Consider the following 25,567-nt stretch of genomic DNA (forward strand, 5'->3'; position numbering starts at 1 on the left):
TTATCCATGAGTGACAAGAAGTTGGTAACGAAGCAGAATGCAGCCTCAGACCTCGATGAAAAACACATTTGTTCCTGCCTGCTTATGTGCATATACAAAAACACTAAATAAAAACCACAACCAAAGAAAATGGAGAAAGGAGACTCTCCTTCATGGGAAAAGAGGAACCGTGGCCTGTGTGGTCGTAATAATGAAGCAGAGGCCGTAGTTTCAACAGCTGCCTTTTTGCTGTGGTTCTGTAATAATGTTACTTTATGTATTTTATGAATTTATTTGATTCTAGAGGGAATGGAGCCAAAGGAGATTGTGCAGTTTAATTTGATGTGAGAGACCATGTTACTATGTGTATACATGTATACAGTGCTAGTAAGTGAGTGCATGTGTATTTCTAGTGTGATTCATTTGCGGTGAATAAAACCAGCTGTTTCTATTGAATGGTGGCCAGGAATCCCGCGTACCCAGGGGAGTGACGGTGTAACAGACCACTGAGTACAGACTTAGCTAACATCGCCTGACCATCCTCTGGCCAGTGTGTTGTGCTTCCCTCTAAGGTGACTGTTGGGCAGATCGTCGCTCACAACTATGAATAACACTATTTCTTCCAGTGAATCATCAAAAGCTGCCCACAGAAACACAGGCATGCAGTTGGTAACTAAGCAGCTCTCCCTAAAATATTTGTATCCCATTCACGGGCAGCAAAATCCCCTAAAGTGTTCTTAATCTTTAGTGTAGGAGCTTATGTTGGGTAAGTGAAATTAAGATGAACTACCCTCCTATATGTCATTATTAGTACACTGATGTATGTATGTGTAATATGCTGCAAAAGTGTATCACAGGATTGGTAATAGTTTTCCCCCACATTAGATTCATGTTGTAAGAACAAGATTTTGATCTACACTCCACAATCTGGCTCTGATTTCATTCAATTACTCTTTCAGGTTGAGTTCTAATTAGTATTAATGTTGTTTTGTATTAGCCATATATCAAGCAGACAAATAAAGGTACGGAATCTTCTCATCTTGAATTAAATACTGATATAAAAGACCTGCAAAGGAAAGGAGGAATATTTTTTCATTCCTAATAAAAAGAAATTAAATGTACAGTTAACAAGACTTCCTTTAATGTCATGATGCATAGTGAAATTTATCATAATGTAAAAAATAACAAACATTTTGCTGGATAGTATGGTGACTTAATCAGATAGTGACACACAATCCACTGCTAAAAGCCCATGGCAAATGTTACGTTGGGCAATCAGGCTGTGATTGCAAGTATGATTAAAAATAATGGGTGGATAATTAGTATGCATAGAAACTGACCTCTGCACAGGGGCTATTTACAAAAAAAAAGAGAAAAAAAATCATATAGGGTGCATTATAAATTGTACCCACTCCACCTTCAGGATATTTTCCAAGCCAAGCAAATGGACAAATGTGCTTTAATTGCACTGACCATGTTCAGTTCTAGAATTGTCCACAGTGACAGATTGTCAGCAGTCAACAGTAACTTCAGTTTGATGCTCTATACAATTTGCAAGAAATTGAATGCCTATTTACAGCATATAAAATGTTTTCAGTGTTCTGCATTAGCTCACAGGACAACAACAGAAGAGATAATTTGTCTTTGACTGGCTGTAAGTTGGAAACCATGCATTGAGCATCTCATGAAATTAGCAAGTTTTAGATCTGGATCGATCTTGGAGATTGTGGTTTCATTTCTGGGACCTAAACCAAGTCCAGCCTCTGCTGACACCAGGAATTTGTTTGTTTGTTTCTTTTTTATTAGAAATCACTCCACCCTTTGCTAGATATTGCAAACATCAAAGAAATAAATACTTCCCTGGCTCTGAGACTTCACAAACTCACTCAACAAACTTCCTGGTCTAGTATGCAGATGACATTCAAACGTTTGCATACTATGAAAGAAGAGTGTCTGATCAATTACACTCAACCCGTTACTGGGTCTTATAGAATGGCAGCAAGACAATAAAATAGACTGAAGTAAAGTCAAGTCAAGTCATTTTGGTGCCAAAGAGGTTAGAAGGTTAGAGCTCATGAGCTCTATGAATTAAGTATTCAAATCTAAATTTAAATAATGTTTACCAAATATAAATTCAGGCCACTGACCAGAGCAAATACATGCTTTATTTATAAAACTATTATTACTATTAATGCATGTTTCATGGATCTCTCCAAAAAATCTATCAGGGGGCTGCCGCTTCTAGGAAACAACATTCTACTCCACCAGTCAAAGTGCATTTCTGATTTTCTGAGTAAGGCAGGACAGACTCAGTAAAGCTGTTTCCAAAATGAAATCCAAACATGATGAAACTGTTTGGAGATAAACTCACAATGTCCACATTTCAAATGTCTAACTGGAAGCTTTGCTTTATTGCGAACATATTTTTGCATTTTCTTGATATTTTTGTATGCTCTGAGCAGTTCATCAGGCCAGCCTAGTAGTTTTTTTTTTCCTACACCAGTTATAGTTTCAATCTTATTAAAGCATTTTTAAAAAGTCTTTACAACGCCACGGGTGCTTGACTTTCTTCCAAGGAATGTATTTATCAAATACAGCGGTAAAGCCTGGGGGTCATTTAGGTTCATGTATGCTGTTTAGCCAATTTATTGTTTTATCATTATTATGTTTAACGTCATCACCACCAATGGGGAGTAAGGTTGTATACTTAGTTGCGTTAAGTCGCTTCTTTGGAGGCTGGAATGTAAATCCAGGGGGGATTAGTGAGAGCACAGTGAGCTGTAAACCCTTCAGTAGCTCTCCAAGAGGTCTTTGCCTTAGTGCGTAAAGTTGGGAAGGGGGCTTCGGACGCACTGCGCAGCACTTATTATCCTACAGGCTCCATGTGCGTCTCCTCTGCGGGATACTTGACAGGGATTTGTGATATTTTGATGGCACTACCCGCGCGGGTCACTGACAGATGAAAACAGTGGCGTTTGGCGGATGTTAAGGCGTTTTCACTCGAGAAGATCATTTGTCCCGGAGCGCAAAAAGGGACATGGGTCAGCTTTATGGTGCGACTCTTTTACCATTTTGCGTTTTCTGTGTCGTTTTCCTCTGGGAATCTGGTGCCAGCTCCATCAGGACGACGCTTGCAATGGACACCTCAGGGTAAGTCTCAGAGATATTAGTTGTGGGTCACATATAAGCAATATTGTTTATTGTTAATGAACGGCAGTGTGATGATGAAACTATGTCTGCTGCGCTCATAATTACGAGAAGTTGTATTATGTGCGTTTCTATCTTGAAGTATAAAAAGTTTCAAAAGTAGCACAAATTTCTGCACGAAAATGTTTGACTTATCGTTTATTTATGCTTTACGGTGGTTTTATGAATTAATGTGAGATTGAAGCTCTGCAAGTTTCTTGGCAGCTACCACTCCACTCATTACATTTGTTTGGCATTCAATTAAACCTCAAAACAGTTATTTCATTGTCAGATTAGCATACGGTGCCAGAAATCATAACAGAGTTTAGTCTACGTTTTATGGGTTTCTGCTCTTTGCGACATGCTCTGTGAGCAGCCTGTCACGGAGACCCCTGGATGAACCGCTGCAGCGCGTCTAATCTAATGTGATGCTCAAGGAAATGCAAAAAGCAAAGGGAAAGTCCAAATGGTTGAAATCGGTTGCGGTGAGGAGAGCCAAATGTTGCTTGTGCTCAGACATAATATGACAGATGCTGTTAAGATGCCCGGAGAGAGTAGGTCAGGAGGTGAGGAGTCAATGGGAATGGAGCACATGCTCCTAATATTCTGTAGAAGACAAGAGGAAACCACTAAACCGCAAAGCAACAGGTTAAACACGGGGTAATTAACCAGAGTTTCGTTTGTCCAAGCACATGAAAACATGGGCATTGCATCTTCAGATTTATGTTTCCAGGGTATGTGTGTTCATCGGATTCTATTACGGAGAAATGAAAATTACCGCTGTGATTGATGCCCTTCTTGCTCGAGCACATTACTACCTCTGGTAGTGTTAGTAGTGGCTGTGCACACAGGAAATATGACTGTATTGATATATTAGTCTGTTTCTTTGGCTGTTAAGTTTTTATGAAAATGTCAGAGTAGTTATTTGGGATTATGTTTCTAAATTAACAATATTCTTTGGGATTCTTCTGTTATGTCTTATGATATTGAAAACTGACAGAAAAATGTTACCAGACAGTCAAAGTGTTGTAAGCAATATCACAAATATCAAATAAATAGTTGCCTGTAATAGTCTAGCAATATCCAAACTGTATGATTTATCCATTGTAAATCTGGCCACTCTAAACCTTTCTTGGTCAACACCAAGTTCACCAAAACCTTTTCAGTAAAATTTGTATTCATTTAGTTTAGAGTTTACGTTAACAATATAATTGTATTATCAAGTAAGTGCAAGTCAAAAGACATTAAGTATCTTGTTTATTTGATTAAAACACTGCAAAATTTATACTTTAATTTACAAAAATATAAAACAAATAAAAGCATAAACTTATCCAGGTGGAGAAACTGCAACTGTAAAGAACAGAAGATTTTTCATATATACTTTTAAAAGTGAATCAGGGTAAACCCTCAAATATCAATTCAAAAACTGAAATCTAAATTTTTAAAAATCAGTTGGGCTCCAATAATGCCATGCATTTGCATACATGCAGACTAGATTCACACCGGTCTTTTATGTAACTGTACTTTCAAATAATAGCTTGGATTCCCTGTGGTATCAAACTTTGAATATGGGGGAATTCCATGCTAAACTGTAACATCCCCCTTTTCAAATCCAACCTTGGATCTCTTTTTGCTTGTACTTCCCCACACCATGTTTTATTACTATGTAGCTTAACACTGCTGGAAAACAGTGCCAATCAATCATATTTCCTTTTTCCTTTTTTTGCTTAGAATGGAGTGTCCTGATAATAAAATCTTGACGGTGGAATATCCCTGCATTAGGGCCGATGGGAAGAATGGCACTTGCTTCAGGTAAGCTGTGCAGCTGTCACTCAGATCATACATATGGATTTTCCTTGGACCCCCGAGGGCCTAAAATCTTGGCCACTAAGTGTGACAACAGTCAGTTACTCTATATCATACATTTATATCTATTGTTTTCCCTAGAAGAGTGACAGGAAATGATGAGTGCCTGTTAATCCTTGTAGGGCGAATTGAACATGAATTATTCTGAGGTTATGGAACAGTTTCTGCAACCACTAAACCACTCTGCTGTGTCATTTCCACAAATCCACATAGTTTATCCCCTTTTGGAAACTCTACATATCCACTTGGGAGTGAAAAATAAAAAAATTCCCAAGGGTCATTACATAGAGATTAAATGACGATCCTCGGTGAAGATAAACGTGTCAGATAACCTTTCAGAGCATTCTTTTTTTTTTTTAACTTGTGTTGTTGATTCTCTTTGATAACTACTAGAGAATGTATAATTTCAGTGTTTAGCAACACTAACGTTGTTTTCCCTGAAGTTTCCATCAGCACTGAGATGATTTCCACTCTCCTGGCCCTGTGACAATAAAACAGAACTTGAGTTTGGGTCCAAAGCTAAAACATTTCGGGAAAGAATCCCCCTTCCCCTGGGAGTAAGGCCTGTATTTTAACCTAAAAAGTAGAAGCAGTCTGTGAAGTGATTAGCTATTTTTATTATACTATACATAGAGAAGGACAAAAACCTCTTTAATTAACAACACCAAATTTGGTTGAGCTATTGAATCAGCATTTAATAAAGGCAGTTTTTATGTAATATGTACAAAGTCAAGTAAAGTTGAACAAAGATTAGAGGGATATAGTGTGGAGCAATCCTCTAAAGTTATGAAATATTACCTGAAGTAACTGGCCCCTCTCTCGTGCTTTTTCTTTATTACTCATAATCTCCAGAAAATGTTTGACATTGTATTCTGTGTGTTTTGAAACAAAGGTTATGCAGACATTATGGTACTTTATAAGACTTTCACCTCCTGATACATCACACACAACATGAAAAAGTTAACATGGATCACTAATGCTGACACCGAGATAAGTTTTGTCTGAAGCCAAACTTTGGCTGAGGTTTGCTTGTTGGTGTAAGAATATCTTTTAATAAATGAGGCACCAGGTCTGGTGTGAGGCCAGACCATGTGATCTGTTTGCTTTCAAGGTTAGACTGTAACAGGCTCTGTGTCTTGTTTAATTTCTGGCTCTATGAGAGATCTGTGGTGCTGGAGGAGGTGGATTAGATGAGGTTGTATTTTCCTTGCCATGCTTTTCTTTGTTCTCTGTTCAGCACAGACCTGGATCAAAAAGATTTCACAGATGACTTCAGGGGGAAACCAGATTGGTTCATTGCGTATATAATATATGACGTTCAATTCTGTTTTAGCGTAGGCTGTATGTTGTCCAGACATAACTGATGAGTGCCACACCACGTATTCATCTGTATTAAAAGAGGTACTTCATGAGACTCGCATATTTGGTTTTCATCGTCCGTCATAGATTTATCAATCTTCTGGATTTTATCCAGCACATTTCTCTAGACAATTACTGTTAGTTACTGCTGCTCTGTGTGTCAGACTTATCCATGGGCAACATCAATTTTAGTGCAACTGGCTTTTACTCTCTCTTATTTTTTGTCACCATCTACTGGACTTGACCAGTCAAGCTTGCAGTGGCTAGTATTGTGATGAATGAACATGTTCTAAAAGGCTTAAGGTCAAAGAACTGCAGTGTATCCCTCTTGTATTGATAACATGCATTAGAGCCAGATTTATTCCCTAAAAGGGATAAATGGAGCAGATAAAGTGGCAACTTCCATTGTGTGAGGTCTTGTTTGGCTCAGTCACTCATGAATCCTGTTGTTTTATTGCTTTTTATATTATTTTACACATGTGAGCAACATCAGGAGGAACCTGCATTGAATTAGCATGTGCTATAGCCAAAGTGGTATATCTGGGCAGATAATACAGAACATGCACTTTTTTATATATCTGAGTTAGCAAATGTGCAATTGTTACAAGATAAGAATAAATCATTTGATCAACTAAAATATTTCAGCATGCTGATGAAGAGCTACACACATGACATCTTAATTGGCCATCACTATAATAAGGAAGACAATTACAAATAATTTGGAGCATTTAAACCTAACTGTCTAAATTATCCTGGGTATTTTTAGTTATGGGCATGCTCAATGACAATGCAGTTTGGGAAGTCACAGTGTTATTTCGTTGTTGCTTTATTTTACAGCTTTATGGTATTGCAGTAGTTAGTACTACCTCCTCGCAGCATTAAGGTCCTGGGTTTGAATCTGCTGGATGACTGGGGCCCTTCTGTGTGGAGTTTAAAGGTCTCTGTTATATTAACTGGTGATTTAAAATTGGTCCTATGTGTGCATATATTTTAATTTATCTCTCTCTGTTTACTCAGCCATAGACTGGCAACCTATTAATTGGGATAGAGATAAGCTTTTGGAAAATTGGCCTTTTGATGATGGGGCATAAACTCTATATGCAGGGTGGATACAGCCACTCTTTAATTATATTCTTCAATGGTCAGCAAGGGGCAGCCCCTCTGGTTGCAAAAATGCTTGGTCGTATAGAATCCTAGGAAAATCATTCTATTGTATCTATCTGCTCTTCCATTAATCCATCCATCCATCTTGTTAATTCAATTAGGGTTGTTTAGAAACTGGAGTCTTGTTCAGCAGTCACAAGCCAAAAGGCAGGACACACCCCTGTAATCCACAAAAGTTGATTCTGTTCATGTGGACGTAATGTTTTCAGTGGGAGAAACATTTTGTCAATCAAGTGACTTCTTCAGTCTCAGCTGACTGCAGGTTTCCCCAACTTATAAACAGTGTATTTGCACAATAACGGAAAAAGGCACCACTGGCAAACAATGGGTTGTGAGGTCAGTTTCATAACCATTAATATGCAAATTATTAAGACCATTGATCAACAACCACTGACAAAGACCATTGATCAATGTCAACTGATCAATGGTCAATTGTCATTGATCAATGGTCACCTGGAGCTTTCTTTAGGTGCCTTCCCAGCTTTGACAAATGTCCAGCTGGGATAACCGCAACAAGAGTCAAACCTTGAATACTGATGTGTATGCGCAGGTTTACGGTACACATTTTACAACTTTTAAACGTCCCCAATTACTCATGGAAATCTCTCAGTCTAAGAAGGCTACTCTGCCACTTACCATCTCCTGCTTGGTGAACTTGATGTGTTGTCCACCGAGTTAATGTGATCAGTGAGTTGTGTTACGTCCTCACATTTGATTTTCACCCAGGTGTCATCGACATTCCTGAACCACTGACTTGGTGGTGTTCCAGGGTAGGATAACAGAGTCCTGTTTTCCACTTCTTGCATGTACACGTTGGCCACAACGGGTGAAACTGGGGAACCCATGGCAGACCCATCGGCCTGTATTACTGACCATTGTATGTGAAATATGTAGAATGAAGACACAGTTCCAAAAGCAAACACACTTGGTCAATGCTGAGAGTGGTCCTGTTGCTGAGATTAGAGTTATCTTGTAATCTCTTACGAATTACCACCACTGCTTCAGTGACTGGAACACAAGTGAAGAGAGATGTAACATCCTCCATAATAACATCTCTTACCTTCTCAACAAAACCAGGGTGTTCTTGATGTGGTGTTTATAGCTACCTACCAACGGGTTGAGGATCAAAGCCAGAAACTTTGAGATGCTATAGGTGATTGAATTGATCATATGGACAATTGGTCTTAAAGGTACACCCTGTTTATGTATCTTTGGTAAACTATACAGACTTGGCGTAGCTTTCCCTGGGTTAATAGCATTTTCTTGTTCTGACTACTTCAGACAATATATCACCCTCTTCCGGTAACCACTACCTGGGTCTCATTTCACAGGGTCATGAGTATTTTTGTCACTGAGCAGTGACAAAATTGTTTCATGATAGTCTTTCTGGTTAAGCAAAACCATGCATCTGCCCTAGTCTTCCAGAAGGATGATACATGTTGGAATGTTGGGCGATGTCAAATCACTGATTAATCTAATATGTGAGACAAAACGTAGGTTCCATCCACGATCTTACAGCATTTTGTCATAGCCTTGAGTGAGAAAGCCTACACTATTCTGAGGCGACAATGCTGACTCCCTCTCTTTACAAAGACCTCCGTAGAATACCAAATGCAATTCTGCTGAAAATAGTTTATATTATAACCTCACATGACCTCTGTACATGTAAAGAAACCCACAGATTGACAGGCCTGCCATGCTGAGTTGTCGTGGCTAAGCCATAAGTGGACAATTGAAGTCTTTCAATTGTATGTGACCCACACCGGGTCAGTTTGACAGTCTAATCTCAACCCGCAGCATTGCAGTGTCCAGACAGGCTGTACATTTTCCAGGAATTTCTGGTTCTCAGGGATTGTATTTCTTTACCTGGCACTGGTCTCTCATATTCAAATAATCTGGGAATATGTGCTATTTCTATAGCTTTTATTGAAGAAGACATGTTAGGCGTTTGGAAAAATTCACACCTTCCAAAGAAAATGAGCTTAGTTGCTGTGAAAACAGCAAAGGAAATTATGGAACTTAAATCATGGTTGCTCTTACCACGAGCTGTTTCACTTTTATGAAAAGGATCTTTTAATGTTTGACAGTCATATTTCACAAATATTGGACATTCGCTTATGAATCTGGTATTGCATTCTTTAAATAAATACAAATTAGTCCAAACTGTTGTCAGCACAATGAAGCTCTGACTCACCATGTATTGCAAGTGGTTGCTGTCAATGTTTATTTCGCTGATTATCTCAGCTTTGGTGTTGCCTTCCTCTGCTGTATTCCATCTGCCTTAATGTTAGTTGAATGCCTGAAATGTAAATGACATGTCTCGGTCTCAGGGGGGATTCCTGGTGTTGTGCAGAACTAAACTCACCATCTAAACAAAGACCGCATGTCCCCTCGCCACTGTGGCTTTCACAGCAATGAAGATGAATCAGCTCAATTTCTGCATTTCTATTGTTCTACCCACTTTGTGTTCTTATTCTGTCTTCACTGGTGGTCAAATTTCAGCCTGGCCAAGCCAAATGTACATGATTTGTACCCTGTTTCTGAGTGAGTGTGAGTGCCAGTTTGCATGTTTATACATGAGAATGTATGAATTGTCTCTGTATTGTCTGTGTTGGCAGTTACTGCAGGTTTATGATGATGGGAGTTAATTTTCTGCCCTCGTGCTTTAAGCGCTCTCAGCTGTGGAGTCAGATGGAAGACTGATGTGCTCCACTAAACTATAAACAAATTTTTTCACATGATTGACATTTTCTAGTTTAAATACCCTGCAGGGCTCATTACTGCAGTAGATAACACCCATAAGATCATGCTACAGTATGCAAGTAGGGGATGGTGATAAATGTTAGGGAGACATGGTTGATCCTAATTGTTTCCATACTTTATGCTACTTTTGTTGTTACAATGATCCATCCCTCCCAACGGGATCATTATAGTTTTTTATTCCATCATATCCGAGAAGTTCTTAAGCGGTATTCATCTTTGGGATTAATTTACAGACTGTAGGATAACATAATGTTTTTTTCAAGTATAGAGAGGATGTGGACATTTCCTTTGCAATTGGTGGCTGTGGCTAGGTAGAGTGAGTTCTCCTTCATTTGGAGGGTCATTGGTTCAGTCTCCAGCTGCGCCAGTCTGCATGTCAAAGTTTTGGGTAAGAACCACAAATTTTATCTAAAACATCCACTGATGTCTGTGAGAATAGAATAAAAGCAGTGTGTGAAAGCGCTCAGTAAGACATAAAATAGCATGATAAACGTAGTACTTTTACCAGATTTCTGTGTTCTATGAGGCTTAAAAGTTCAACCCATAACAAACTTTTTGTCTATTTCATTTGTTGTAGTGTGAGTTCAGGAAATCAGGAAATCAGGTGCAGAGAAGTTTGCCTTCAGTTAAATACACTGGAACAAGATGACTTAGCATTGCTAATAATTAGAACTATTATTATTACTATCCACTGAAGCAAAGTGTACAGCTAGCTAAGACAACAGCTCAGCCAAAAGCGTCACATCGTCATAAGCATGAAACTCTCTTCACAACTCTATGCACATTTCTTGTAGAAAGAATATTTGATTCTGGGTTTTACTATTGCACTGAAAACAGCATGTTCTGTCACCATCAGTAAAATTACTACTATATTTAGAGAGAATTACTGAATTCAGTGGCTATTGAAGAAAGAACTGCAGCTTTACATATTATTTTATTTGACAACATTAGAAAGTTGTAGCCATATGTGGGAGGAATTTCTAAAGTCAGTAAATGCTGTGCAGTTGACTGCATTTGCAATCATTCCCTGACTTTGGTTCCAGGAATATCTCAGGTCTGAGTCACAAAGTCCTTGGTCATGTTGGCTGAATTTTTCCCTCTAAAGCTTCTTTGCGGGGGTCTCTGATATCACTACGATCTTGAGCCTTTCCACACATTTTTTCCTTCACCTTCACTATTCGTCTTTTCTATTTGTCTGAAAATCGTCCATAGAGGAAATTCTTCACTCGCGGTCCTCGCTTCAAGTCAGCATGGAGGATCTAAAAGCAGGCCAGAATATTACTGGCAAATGTATGTTCTAACGTTAACCCCTGTATAAATGACCTGTTAACTGTATTTAATATGATGTTTGCCTATGATTAGGCTAGAAGTGAAGGAACACACATGCTGAAGCGCTCCACTGGTCAAAGGTATAATACAAGCTTTAACATTATGAGGTTTAGTTTAATTCATCCTTAAATTTCTACCCACAACTGCTTCCTTCAATAATCCTGCTGTTTTGCCTCTGTGATTGCATGCCAACTGCAGTACCTGGCATTCAAATGCATTTCATATCAGATGAAAGCTGTATGCAGTTTCCAAAAAGCAGTTTTGGCCAGAGTTTCTCTTTTGATTTTAAACAATACATTTCTGTGCAGAAAATCCATTTTATTAAGGAAAGAATGATCCGTCCCAGTTTGGTTTTAACTACACAGTGATGTGGCTCTAAAGTCAATTTGATAGCAGGTTATTTCAGTTCGTTGGTTCAGACTAAAATATCCCCGTAACTGTTGATTTGATTACCATGAAACTGAGCACTGCTTGGGTAACACCCTCTGCCATGTACCTGACTGTTCATCTTGTGCCACCAGCCAGTCAACGTTTTCAGCCATGTAGAGGAATATTTAAACATCTCCTAGAAAGATTGGTGCACATGCCATTTATGTTTCCCAGATGATTCCCGTTCTTGTAATCATATTCTGTAGCAGACATGTAGTCCTGTCACGAAATACTTGAAGAGTGGATAGCAGTGGTTTTAAAGGTCATGCCACAGTGTATGTATATTTATAGCACAATTAGAACATCCTGCTAAACAAAAGTTCAGCATGTTTCTTTTACTTTCTATATCTTTTGGTCAGAACAGATGAGGTGAAAATATTTACATGTATGGAAACTTTCAAAGTGCTCAGTAAGAGGCATAGATTCCTTCCCAAGCACCAAGTCCAAACACAACCCCCTCCACCCACAGCCGCCCTATGTGTCACCCAGAAACATTTAAAGTGTTCATTTCTGGGACCCGACGGAGTCTGACTCACCTCCATGCCTGGACTCCATCTCCATCTCCACTCTCCAGCTTCCCTCTTTCTAGTTGAGCTCTGCTTTGCTCTGGGGAGACACAAGCCAGGCCTCCGTCTAGTAGCCTCAGTATTAATGCTGGGGTAGAGGTCAGGTCAAATGTAATAAACAACAAGTTTTTTACATGTTAGATGCTGGTTTGAAGAGAAGGTGATTACACAGCTTTGACAGTTTTTGTGCTAACCAGATATGTTAGTGTTGTGTTAGTGTTGAGAAATTGGTCCCGTCTTTGTCCTTGTCAAAAATGATAACGGCTGATCTCTTTAGGGAAAAAGAACTAAGTGTGACAGGAAACACTTTAGTCGCTCTTGATTTGACCCAGCAGCCTTTGCTTGTGTCCTGATAATTTCACCTCTTAGGACCTTTGTGTCCTGGGAAAGGGTAAGATGAGGCCACAAGGGAACGTCTCTGGTGTCACGGTCCCGCTGAGTGAGGAGTGCGTGTAAAGTTTCAGCAGTAAAAACTGAACTAACACTTATTTCCGGGTGAATGACTCCCTAACTTCAAAGTTCATATAGACCAAATCATTCAATGTCTAACTGACTGACCAATTTGTTGACTGACTGATTGACATGCTGAGGTGATTGATTAACTCATTGAGAGGCTGATAGATTGTGATGATGGTTATCCTTGTGTGTCTCTGTGTGTGAGCTTTGCTCTGTGACACCTTGTGTTATGTCAGGGTCTTAAACTCTCTCTCTTCTCCTTTGGATTTATTGCATTAGATTTGGCTTTTGCCTCAGCTCTGAATCCTAAAGGGACTCTTCACATTCTTAGATACTTAGTGATATTAAATGGGGTAGCTTGAAGGCTTAGTTGGAATAAAATGTATATTTAAAAAGTACTGAAATCACTAGTTGTTAAAAAAAAAATCAACAGCAAAACACAAACAACGGAAATGAGTCATCAAGCAAATTTTGAAATGGCACTCACGACATGAGAACTAATATAATTTGGCATGCTACTACTGGCATTCACCCAACATGCATTCATCAATTTAAATAACTTAGATAAGTTATATAACAGCCTCTGCGTGCATGTTTCTTTGATAGCAAGTTGACATTTTGCACAAAGAAAACTCCAGAAACTTGGGAAAGAGCAGTAAAAAGAACAAGAAGAGACTCATGATCCCTCCAAACTGTTTTTCCTGCCCAGTTTTGGCTTGATGCTATGCCAAGTGTTCAAGAAACCATCGATTCAAGAAACGTCCATTATGTAGTTTTCACTTTTTTTTCAGCCTTGGAGTTTAGAAAGAGATTTCTTTGTTTATGTAAGGAAGGCTAATGCAGTGATATGCAATATTTTACCCAGATTTTGCCCATATTTAACAAATTAATTTTGACATAAATTGTAGCTTATGTAATTATGATAAAATCTGGAGAAAAACACAATTTTGCAGTAGTCGTTATAAAACAACCATTTGCATTTCGTGCTGGTCCATAAGCAACCAGTATATCCCTTATTAATGCAAATGTATAACTAAAAAGAAACAAAAACATGCACAGCAGGGAGAGCTAAAGAAAGGTGCCAAGATGACAAAAAAAGAAAGAAAAGTAAAGGAGGTGTTGTGTGACTTTGGAAAGAGAGGCATCTTTTTGATCCATATGGAAGAAAGCTGCGCACTGGCAGTTGGAGCATTCGCCTCAGTGGGGGATTCGCCTGTAAAGGTCTATAAAAAGATCAGAAAGTGGAAATCAGAGCATGCAGGCAGGTTGTGCTGTGTGTTTTTCCTTTCTCTCCTGTAGCTGGCTTCCCACCTAGATGACTACATGTGGTGGAGTGCTGAGTGAGGCTCTGCTGACGGGTCGCTCTGGGTGAATGAGATGTTCCCTTAGGAGGACATCACCTCTGCTCCGCTCACATCCACATGACATTCACTCTCATTTCAAACTCTTTTCTTTCATTCATCACACTCTGAATCCATTACTGTCACTTGAACTTTTTCTATTTTTTATCTACTCCTCATGTTATCCCTTGACACATCCATCCATTCTGGCCCGTCATGCTTTGTTTTTTTCTTTCAACCTTCCTGTGTCCTTCCTCCCTAACATTTTATCATACTGTCTCCTGTTTCCTTTTATAACATTTATCACATATTTTCTCAGTTTCTACTTCCTCTCTAAGGGTCCTTACCCCTTCTATCTATCCACTATCCCTCCATTCCCAACTTTTCAGTTTCCCTTATTGGATCAGAAGCATCAGAAACGTTAGAGATTTCAGATACCACAAAGGTTTTTGTAGTCTTGCAAATCTGGGGGCATTATGTAAATATGTGGGGGAGAGAGATAACAAATTGGGACCCCTGTTAACACTAAGCAGTATACATGTCATATATGTTCTGACTTGTCACTATTTTTAAATAACATCAGTCATCCAGGTTGTGGTGATGAAGCATACTCATGGAGAGCACGCAAGCTGATTTGTGTTGAATGTAGAGGGAACTTAACAAGATGTCAGACTGAGGAAAACAGGGACACCGACATGTTAAAACAGAAATGAGACAGAGGGAAGTCTAGATGAAGGAACTGGGGGATGCGAAGAAAAGAAATCAAGACATAAACCAAAACACAAGATTGCATAATGAAAGTCATCACCAGAATACCTATAAAGTAAGAACAGGAATCAAAGACTCACTGAAATCATGATGAAGTTTTCTAGAATTATTTACTAGAATAAAGAAACCAAAAGCAAATATGTAATCCAGCAAACATAAAAATCAAATTGAACTTTAGATTTTCAATAAAGCATAAACCAGCATTAAAATATATTAACTTAGAATGTGAAGCTCAAATAGACAGAAAACTCTTAGGACATGATAGTGAGACCGCATGTGTTTTTCCATGCATTTATTTTTGGACACATTTTTAATTTACGCATTTTCAAAAACCTGAGTAACAGTTCATTCATCATTAAAGGCAAAGAAAGGTGGAAAAAGTCATGGAATATGGCAACAAACAGCATAACCTGAGTAGCATGTAAACTTATACATGAAACAGATGTGACGTTTGTAATCAGTATAAGTTGCACAGCTGTTTTATTTAATTATATAGTTGTTCTTATTCGACTCCTTTAAAATGATTCAATAGCACTTGACAATAGAACGGGCACAACTAACTCTTTATCTTGATGGAGCTAATTCTTGATATTTTATTCATGTATAACTGAATAAAAAGAACATTGAATTGGCATTTTCACATTTGTGTTTAATTTAGTGTATTTCTGTTCAGTTACGCCAGAGTCCACTTTGTACCTAAGGCCTGAAACGCATCTAAATACAATTTAGCCATAAATGTGCTTTATGTTTACTTGGACAGGGTATTGTTTTTTGCATTTGTTTTACTTCCTCTAGACATATAAATCAGACATATACATTCGGCAAGCCTTCAGCTATTGTCTGTGGACAGCACCTCTCAGGTCTTCCAGTGAAACCGGTACATTTCCAGGTGCAAGATAATAAAAACCTAAAACATCTTCAGAGATTGAGATTGCATTTTGGCAATGCAGTGTTTGTCATGCTCCAGCCTTCTCAGACATGATTGGTTAGTAGAATTAAAACTGGTGTATGAAAATAGAAACCGGAAAACTCATCCACACAGAAGAAACATCTATATTGTGTGTGATGATAAAATAATAATCCCATGTCACAAGAAGAGCTAAAACTCACATTCTTGCCTAAAGTGCTGTGAATATTGATAGAAAGAAATCAAATACAAACTGCTCCTAACAGTAATCCAGGCAAAGAAGAACTAAAAGACATGTTTAAAAGTTTTAACCTTTCTTTTCTATAATTTCCTGCAGTGGCGACGATAGCACGTGTAAAACAAATGTGGCGATGAAGAAAAAAACAGGCAAGACGCATCAGCTGTGCATGGTTGTAAAGAAAGCTGCTCTCTGTAGCAGGTGATGAGAAGCAGGAGTGTTCACATGTGTGGGCATACCCATATGTTTTCTCTCTTCTGAGTGCTACATTATGATGTGTGTGGCTTGTATCTAAAGACCTACAAGGAACTGCATGCAGTGGTTCCCTCTGCTTACAAGCCATAAAACAAGCTATAAAAACACCAATGTTGCTAAAAAAAAAAAAAAAAGAAAGAAAGAAAAAAAGAAAAAGAAAAGAAACTCAGTGTTTCTCAGTTGAGTTGAAATGTGCCATTTTTGAGGCAACTAAGGGAGTTTCATCCTTTCTCCAAAGGATTCCCTAAAGACCTTATTGAAACTGATTGCTATATTTATTTTCTGTTTTCATGATGAATGTGCTGTTTGTACATGCTTTAATCATCAATCACAGAATAACTTATATTTCACCAGCAGGCCCGGTAGGCTTGTCTTTTAGTGACAGAATTAATACAAAAATTGGAAAAACAGTAAACAGTGAAATTAGGTGCTAAAATCCGTCATGTCAAACAGCAGGAAACCCCCTGACTGAAGAATGGAAGGAGGTGATTTAATTTCACTCTAAAACAGGTACAGTAATAAGGAACATATGCATCCCTCTGTGTGTGCGTGTCGTGTGTTTGAACAAACTGTAGCAGTATGTGCACGTGTGCTTCGTAGATCTCTGGATTGAATATCACTACATTTGATACTTTTATGTGAGTAGCTGCCTTTGAATGATTGTGTGTACAGGTGCCCATAAATGAGATCATCCTTTATGCTGGTGAGTGTGTGTCCATAAGGGTAAATGTTGTCTTAGTTTGTACATAGATGTATAGTTTCAATGAGTGGGACAAAATGAGCTAAACCGTAAACATATGTGTGCACATATTTGATACCTACAGAGTATATGTGTGATTTCTGGGGATTTTTATACTGAAAGAAAGGTACTGACAGCTCAGCGCAGTCCACATCACACATTAGATAAGGTCAAATTTACCCTCAAGCTCTTAATATCTCAGAGAAACTCTCATCAAGTGGAAAAAAATAGTGGACTGAATTCGATCCTCTTAGAGGTTGTTTGCATTGCATCCAGGAGTCCGCAGAGGCAACCTATTCAAACTCTCACTCACTTTTCTCCCTTTGGCATTTTCTGTCTGTGTACTTTGGATTACGATCAACAAACCCCAAGCTGAGGGAACATTAACCTGTTCATTTTTCTCACACTTGGAGTCGGCAAATAATTTTTTTCTATGAAGCTGTATACCTATACCTATGTTTCATTACAATGAGAAACACCTTTTGTCAGAAAAAAAACCTTTTATGATTCTTCAAAGTTATGCTTCCTGTGTTTAATGGAGGCATACTTGTCTTTGGAAGGCTTTAGACCAGAGTTGGACCTCCCCAAAAACTCCACTAATCATATTCCATCTTTTTCTGATTAGCGCACACCTGAACGGCCCTCTGGACAAGCACAATGGCTGTTTTTTGGCAAACAATCTGCTCTAGATTAGCTCTGTTCTGCCCTTTTATGGTCACCCTGTCACTATTAATACCTCAACAAAACAAATCACCAGCCAATTGATAACAGACCGGAACGACATTGTTGTTGTGGTATTGTCTGAATTCGACAAGCCCAGCTGTGTGCATGTGCCTGTGTGCATGAAACGTGTATTGTGTAGCAAAAAATTAATATAGGGAATGTTGGGGGTGTGGAATTCAACAACTGGGGAGCTGCAGATAAAAACAGTGATAAATCTTGCAATGCTTTCAAAGTTTTCCAAGATCAACGAAGTCGTGAGGCCATTTAGAAGATCTGGAAGAACTATTTGGTTTTATCAGTTCATTACTTTTCTCTTGTGAGATTTTTAGTAAAAGGTCCTCCTTAAGAAGCAGCTTTTTCCTGTCTGGCATGTAAACTCAACCAGACACATCATTATGAGGGGTTTGTCGTTAGGTTGACCTCAATGTTTAGCTGCTCCCTCACCCTTATCTCGCACTTAGCCATTCCTCTTTGGTCCCTGGTTGCCCTTCTCTCAGAATGCCCACCACTCTTTCTTACACTTATTTTCATCTCAGTGGTTTCCTTCCATAAATATGTTAAAATAAATAGTATCCATACAAAAAAAAACAAGTGTTACTTTTGATAGCGTCTCTCTCTTTGTCACACATAAAGCACTAGTCTGAGTTTGCCAGTCCACTGCTGGATTTTCATTCACCTAAATTTCTGCCAGTATGCTAAGCCAAAATATGATACAGTGAGTAATGTGATGGAAACACATCGGTTTGGTAAATGACAATATTTCTTGTGGTCTCCCAAGATGCCTTCGTGATGTGGGAAAGAGGCACTAACATCTGGTATCAGTGGGCCAGTGAGTAAATCAAAGACTTTTTGAGGTCTGAAACATTACAGCTGCTACAAACACTGAAACTCCAACTGTAAAATTGTTGCCAATTAGAGGGATAGACGTGTTTAGCTGTTATAGAATATCAATGGTGATCAGTCATTTACTATTTAAGGTGTATGTGCTTTCCTGTCTGGCTCTGCTTACGAGTCAGAAACCTCTTGATTCAAATTTAACCAAGAAGCAAAAAAACCCCAAGATTTTTTTATATTTACATTTTGCTTTTGGCAGCATTTTAAACATTTACTCTGAAATGCCTCCATAGAAATATAGCTATAAACATGCATAAACATGTAATTTGTCAAGTCCTCTTCATCTCCTTCCCCATGTGTTCTCCATTCAAGCTCTTTTTTCATGTCAGGTAAAATGCCAAATACTTTCATGTCCCTGTAGACTTGGACAAAGCAGATCATACATGTGTCTGTCACAGAAAAGCAGCTCAGAGGGTCAGCGATGCCACATTCCTGCAGAGACACTGAGCCACGACAGGGTCACAAAGGCCAGAGACCACAGGCAGAGCTCTGAGACACTCTCATCAAGTGATGAGGCTTTCTCAGTCTCAGCCCTTAGTCAGGTACAGTGCTGTTCTGATTCAAACTCCAACAAGCAGAGTCCAAATGACTGGAAATTGCTTTGCTCTGTTCATTTTGTTTTAAGATAATTTAAGAGTTAACAGCTGATGTTTTAAGAATGGTGATTATGGCTGCCAACATTGTAAAAGAGTTATGCATAAAACTGATGCAGAGATCATTTGAACTGCAACAAGGTGGGTTACTATTTTTTACATTTTTCATCTTTTGGTGCTTATGGAGGTAAAACTTTCCCAGAGCCTGGAAAAGTCATTTATTGAGATTTTAAGCCAAGCTGAAAGTTGTTTTTCAACTGCTGTCACATCACTTTATTAAATTTTGCTTTTTTTTCCCCTTCAGACATTTACATAGATTTCAAATATGTGGTGATTTTATCTTGTGTTTTTGGCAAAAATGACTTGCTGTTCAGTGTCTGTCATCATTTCCAGATGAAAAAGAAGGTAATTTTTTTCTGGCCCTGAAGTCTGATGCATTTAATATTTAACATTTATTGCTTTTTTGCTGGGAAAGGAGGCAAAAATATTTGTAGATATATACTATTTGTTGCTGCCAGTTTGTTTGAACAAGTGCCGTGTTTGCTGAATGTGGAGCTCAGATATATACACATATCACCACATTTGAGAAAAAGTGTCATGTGTTAGTCACATGATTGTTATTTCCATCTGAATGAATTTACATTTGGAAGTTTGGCCCCACTCTTGGATACCCGTCATTGTGCACACATGGAAATCAGGCTGTAGTGAGAGCAAACCCCAAGCACAGAACAGAGTAGGTATCCGTGACAACAAGTATGATACTTAATAAATGTGAAAAGAGTTGTGGTGGGCCACAAAGCAGCATGTAGGTACACAGCAGCTGTGGACAGGGCAGCTCAGCTTATTTCATAACTAACTGTTATAGATATAAAATTTAATTATTTTGGATGAACATAATTATAAAATGATATGCTAGATAGAAAGGCATCAGCTGATGAAGGCTACCACTGATACCACTGATATCAGCTGACCTGCTAAGATTATGGCTTAGCTTGACTTTGGGATTTGAACAGAGGAAAAGTGATTATCAGTACTTTGCTTTGTTTTTATTATATTTTACAGGTTGGGTAAGAGTACTTTTTGTATTCTAGGGTCTTCATTACAATTTCTCATGGCTCTGACAATAGGCTGATGGGTGGTGCGGTGGTGGTGGAATAATTAGCAGCGTTGTCTCACAGCATGACCTTTCTGTAGGTAAATTTCAGTTTTAAGTTCTGCTACAATAAAAGGCTGGAAGACAAAGCAAATGAGTTCAGGCACAAGTGGCTGCTCTGAAATGACATGAGAATAAGAGGTAGGGAAATCTGAATGACTGAAGCAAACTTTTTTACATGAAATTTTTCCCCCAGCAAAATGAAGCGAAAATCCCATGTTGCCTCATAAGTGTCCCAGTCCTTTAACAAATGGGCACTTACTAACCAATTTTGTTTTGAATTAAAACCACAGTCCTTAGTTTAACAATCTGCCATAAAATTTGAAAATGAATCATGAAATTCAGGCAAGCAGTTTTCCAGGAAATCATGCATGACAAAACACCATTTACAAAATATCACAATGACATTGTCAGGTTAAGCTGACCAACTCGTCTGTGGTCTGAGGTTTTCTGTATGATGGCACAAAGTGCAAACAAGACGTAAGGGGTCTGGTTTAGGAATTGTTTCACAAATTCCAGCAAGGATGTTTTCCTTTGCATAGAATTAAGAGTTTGCTGCTGTTACTCTGTTGTTAAGACACGCAAAATTGTATAGTGAAAAATTAAGGGAAGAGTTTAAGAGGTTTTTTTTTTTTAAAGTGAGTCAGGGCAGGAGGAAGGCAGGAGAAATCGTGGCAAATGGGGAGAGGTGAGGCATAACACAGGGGAGGAGAAGTGCAGGTCAGACTGCACTCTGGTGGAAGTGGCTCAGGCCTCCTGGGCTCCCAGTCAAAGCGTCCTCTGTTAGACCAGAGATCTGATGGGTCCCCTGAGGCCTGGGTCCTGGAAGTGGGCTGGCAGAGCAAATAAACAGAGAGGATGTGCTCGTGCTGAACACCTTCACATATGTATACTTACACGAGTTGAAAAGAACACACACATACAATTATACACTAAGAGATGCACTTGTGATGTGGACAACACCATCACACCTTTAGGGGGAAGCTGACGTAAGGACGGGTTTTGTTTAATTTGTGGAGACAGAGATCCTGGGAATATTTCTGAAGGACAAGTAGTTGGAATTGTCTTGATGTCTCAGTTGTGATGTGGAACAATGGGTAGAAAAGTATGAACTTGTGTACTATGAATGTGCTTTCAGTGCAGATTTAAAAACCCACACAAAGGGCTTATGGAAAGAACACCTTATAAAATTTTCTTCAGAGTTAAACCACAAGAAGGCTAGCAGCACATTGAAAAGAAAATTACAAATCTCAACAGAGAAAATGGACAATAGTGACTCTCAGAAGAACATATATATACAAAGACTTAAAGATAAATGTGGCTTCCTTCCAAAACTGTGCTCTGTTGTTCAGTCTCACTGTGCTAATGTGCTTCAGTGTAATTCATCATCACATCGTTGTACCCACCACAGCCGGCCAAGTTACTGAACTGCCTGCGACTGTGAGACTTGTTGAGCAAATAAATCACTTACATCACAGCTGATGCACATGTTGTAACACAGTTGTGACACATATATGCCACATCAGTAAGCAGCATCCATCAAAATGACAAGATGTACACACGTATATTCACACATTAACAGTCTCTTGTCCTAGTATGTCAAGGGGCTGTTGACCTTCACTGAGCTCCACTTCCTGTGTTCCTCCAACAAGAGTCCCAAGAGGGAGAACTCTAAACCAACAAAAACCTTCGTCCCTGTCTTTAAACCTCTTATCAATGTCCACCTCCTTTATTTTTATTTCTTGATATTTCCTGCCACATCTTAGCATCTGCCTCAGTTCATCACATATCTTGGCACCTTGAGGCAAGATATGGGAAATAAAATGAGACTCATTTCCAAAGACAATGCTAAGACCTATTACCCATTCTTCCCTGTATAAACTCTGCAAAACAATAGCACTCAGTTAAATGAAAGGCAGTTGTAATGCACAGTGACTGGAGCAATATTCATGGTAAGTGTCATACACGCACTGACCTACTGTCGGGACCACTGTTCTCTCTATGTGCTACAAGTAATATCCTCTGCAGAACTTTCCCACCTGTAAATGCAAAAATAAATCAAGGTACTGTCGGATTTAAAAACATAACAATGAACATTCCCCTCTTGGAAGGAGACCCCTTGCTAAAGTACATAATCTTCAGTGTAAAATGATCTACCCCAAGGCCTGCCTCTGGAAACTGTCCTCGAGTTTCTTCCAATGCCGCCATGCTGGTTTTGGCAACAGCTCCCACAGCAGGCTGGGATCCTACATGGCCCTGCCTGTACCCCATGCTGGGCAGGAAGCTGACGGGTCAGCCACCCGCAGCAAAATTGACTGTTTGGAGAAGATGGACAGAACCAAAGTTTGTATGCTATAATATGGAGAAGTTATGACCTCCTGGAGGTTGCATTTAAACATTTAAACAAAGCTAAACTATCAACAGACACCGTTGAGTCATTTTTTTTTTAAATAGATTTTGCATTGCTCTCCCAAAATTAACAAGAATTTGGGGAATCTTGTCTGCAGGATGTGTGAGTATCAATCACAGATCATTAATCAAGGTCTTTTATTGGATAAGCACAAACCATGTAGTGCCCAATCGAATTCCAATGATTTGTGTATGGTAATTAATTGTCCTCTAGATACACAAGCTGTCAAAAACAGCAGCCAGCTGTCACAGTTAATTACATCCGCACTGACAGTATATCAACAAAAGCCAAAAGAGGTTGCCCAAATCCTGTCCAGACCTCTCTATCACCCATGTATTTTCTTAATACTACTAATTACAAGATAAAGTATTTATATTTTATTGTAGACTTGGAGAGCCAGAAATGTCAGTAGCGTAGGCCAGCTAACACGAAGCAGTACATGTAGGCCTGTTAGTGAGTTGTGGGTGAACCGGGGTCGTAACAAGGCCATGGGTTCCTGTAAGCTAACTTCATAGGGCAGAACAGATAATGAAAACATAAACATCCAAATCATGCTGCACCTTTAATATAAACTTTTCTATCCAACACAATAACAGTGGAAAACTGATCAGTTTATTCCTAGCTTTCATTAAAAATCTTTTCAACACTGCAGTGTTGTGGCTGCTGTTACGGCCTCCGGCCTCAGGTGGCCCCACCTTCCTCTAGGTAAATCAATGTGTTCCAGGACTCGTGTGTGTGATTGGTTACTGGGAGACCCATGCCAACCCTCTCTTATGCAGAATGAAGTGTGCCAGACCACACGGACGATTGGCTGCCCCGGGATCCCGTGATGCTCCAAGAGGCAATCAGTGGCTGATCGTACCCACCTGTGGCTACAAAAGGCTGGAGGTCCTTCACTCAGTGGCTGCTGCTTAGGACTGAACATGCAGTTTGCCCTTCGTGCCTCCCTCGTCGATCTTTGTTGAACTTGTTCATATTGCTGAACTTTGTCGAACCTTGGTGCATGCTTTAAACTTAGCCTGATTAGAGTTTTGAGCTGCTAGCTGGCTGTGAGTAGGATTTTGTGAAGCTGGCTTGCCTTAGTTAAAACCCTAGCTTTTATTTTGTGTGCGGCCAGCCTGCCTTAGTTACCCTTTAACTTTTACTCGTGACTGTTCTTTCTTTATGTAATAATTGTCTGCCCAGTGGTCTGTTGCACAGCCCTGTCGGTTTTCTGTTTAAAGTTTGTAATTAAAACCTTTTGCTTTACTCAGTTTTGTGTTGGGGGGCTCGTGTATGTTACTCCCTCCCTGACGCCTAGCAGAGGGGGTCGTAACAGCTGCTTATTTGTTTTAGTAGATTCATTGTTTATGACTGTTAAGAAAACACTTGAAGAAAAGCTATTTGCTATTTCTTAAGAAAATTATGAAACTGTACTTTCATTTGTATTTGTGTGCTTTATGGGATACAAGTAATAATACTTATTGGCAATTACCAGTACTGTAGGTCCATATTTTGATCTACTAAGGTTACAAAGCAAACAAAACACAAATGGGGAAAAAACAACAGATTTTCAAAAGCACAAGGGAAGTGTTTCTGGGGAGATAACCCGACGGACCAGTTGCAGGAACTAAAATATGCTAAGAATTGTGCTGGAAGACACTTAAAAGAAGAGGAGGATCTATTGGTTTTGTGAGGAAAGAAAAGATGAGAGGTAAGTGTGTTAGATAAGATAAGATAAGATAAGATAAGATAGAACTTTATTAATCCCTCTGGTGGGCTCCTCTGGGAAATTCGGTTTCCAAAAACACAGCACCGACAGAAGTTACAGTTACAGAATGATATATATATATATATATATATATATATACATACACACACACACATATATAAATACAGAGACAAATATAAATAAAATATACGAAGGGGGATAAATAGAATAAATAGGAATAAAAATAAAAATACAAGTGAATTGCACATTTCAAGTATTGTGGTCTATTTGCACCATTGACTATTTACAAAAGTATTGCACAAAGGTATTGCACAGTGAGGTGAAGAGGCACTACAGCTTAGTTAGCCTAACTATTAGCCTAGAAATACGTCATCAGTATTATATGAATCATGATAAAACACTACCATGTTTTGGGTTCCTGCAACTGGTCCGTCAGGTTATTGTCTCCCCAGAAACACTTCCCTTGTGTTTTTTCCTATTTCCGTTGTCGTTTTTCCCATTTCCATTGTGCTTTGTGTGCTTTTGCAGCATTTTTCTTATTGCTGGTGTTTTCTTAAGTTGCAGTCCGTTTGGACTCTCAGGGCCACCGTAGTACGATGTTCTTATAATGCTGCTGTCTTTTTCAAAGTGTTATAAAATTCTGGAAGCTGAAAGGGGCCAAAACTGAACTCTTGTGTGCTGCAGGCAAGTGGCTCTAACTGGCACAGCTCCTATCACAGTAAAGAGATAAACTATCACA

At 39.0% G+C, this 25,567-nt stretch overlaps 1 protein-coding gene across 1 annotated transcript in view; it reads left to right on the forward strand.

Annotated features, from left to right (window-relative positions):
* The first annotated feature begins 2,555 nt into the window (after nt 1-2,555).
* The window catches only part of LOC309707533 (collagen and calcium-binding EGF domain-containing protein 1-like), a 38,498-nt gene continuing 15,486 nt past the window's right edge, over nt 2,556-25,567 (forward strand). Inside the window, exons 1-2 of the mRNA XM_082534903.1 lie at nt 2,556-3,129; nt 4,897-4,977. Of these exons, the coding sequence (XP_082391029.1) occupies nt 3,017-3,129; nt 4,897-4,977 (194 nt within the window). The 5' untranslated portion in view covers nt 2,556-3,016. The remainder of the gene's footprint in view (nt 3,130-4,896; nt 4,978-25,567) is intronic.

This window comes from Aulonocara stuartgranti, assembly GCF_965226115.1.
Source record: "Aulonocara stuartgranti genome assembly, chromosome: 1".
Taxonomy (NCBI): domain Eukaryota; kingdom Metazoa; phylum Chordata; class Actinopteri; order Cichliformes; family Cichlidae; genus Aulonocara; species Aulonocara stuartgranti.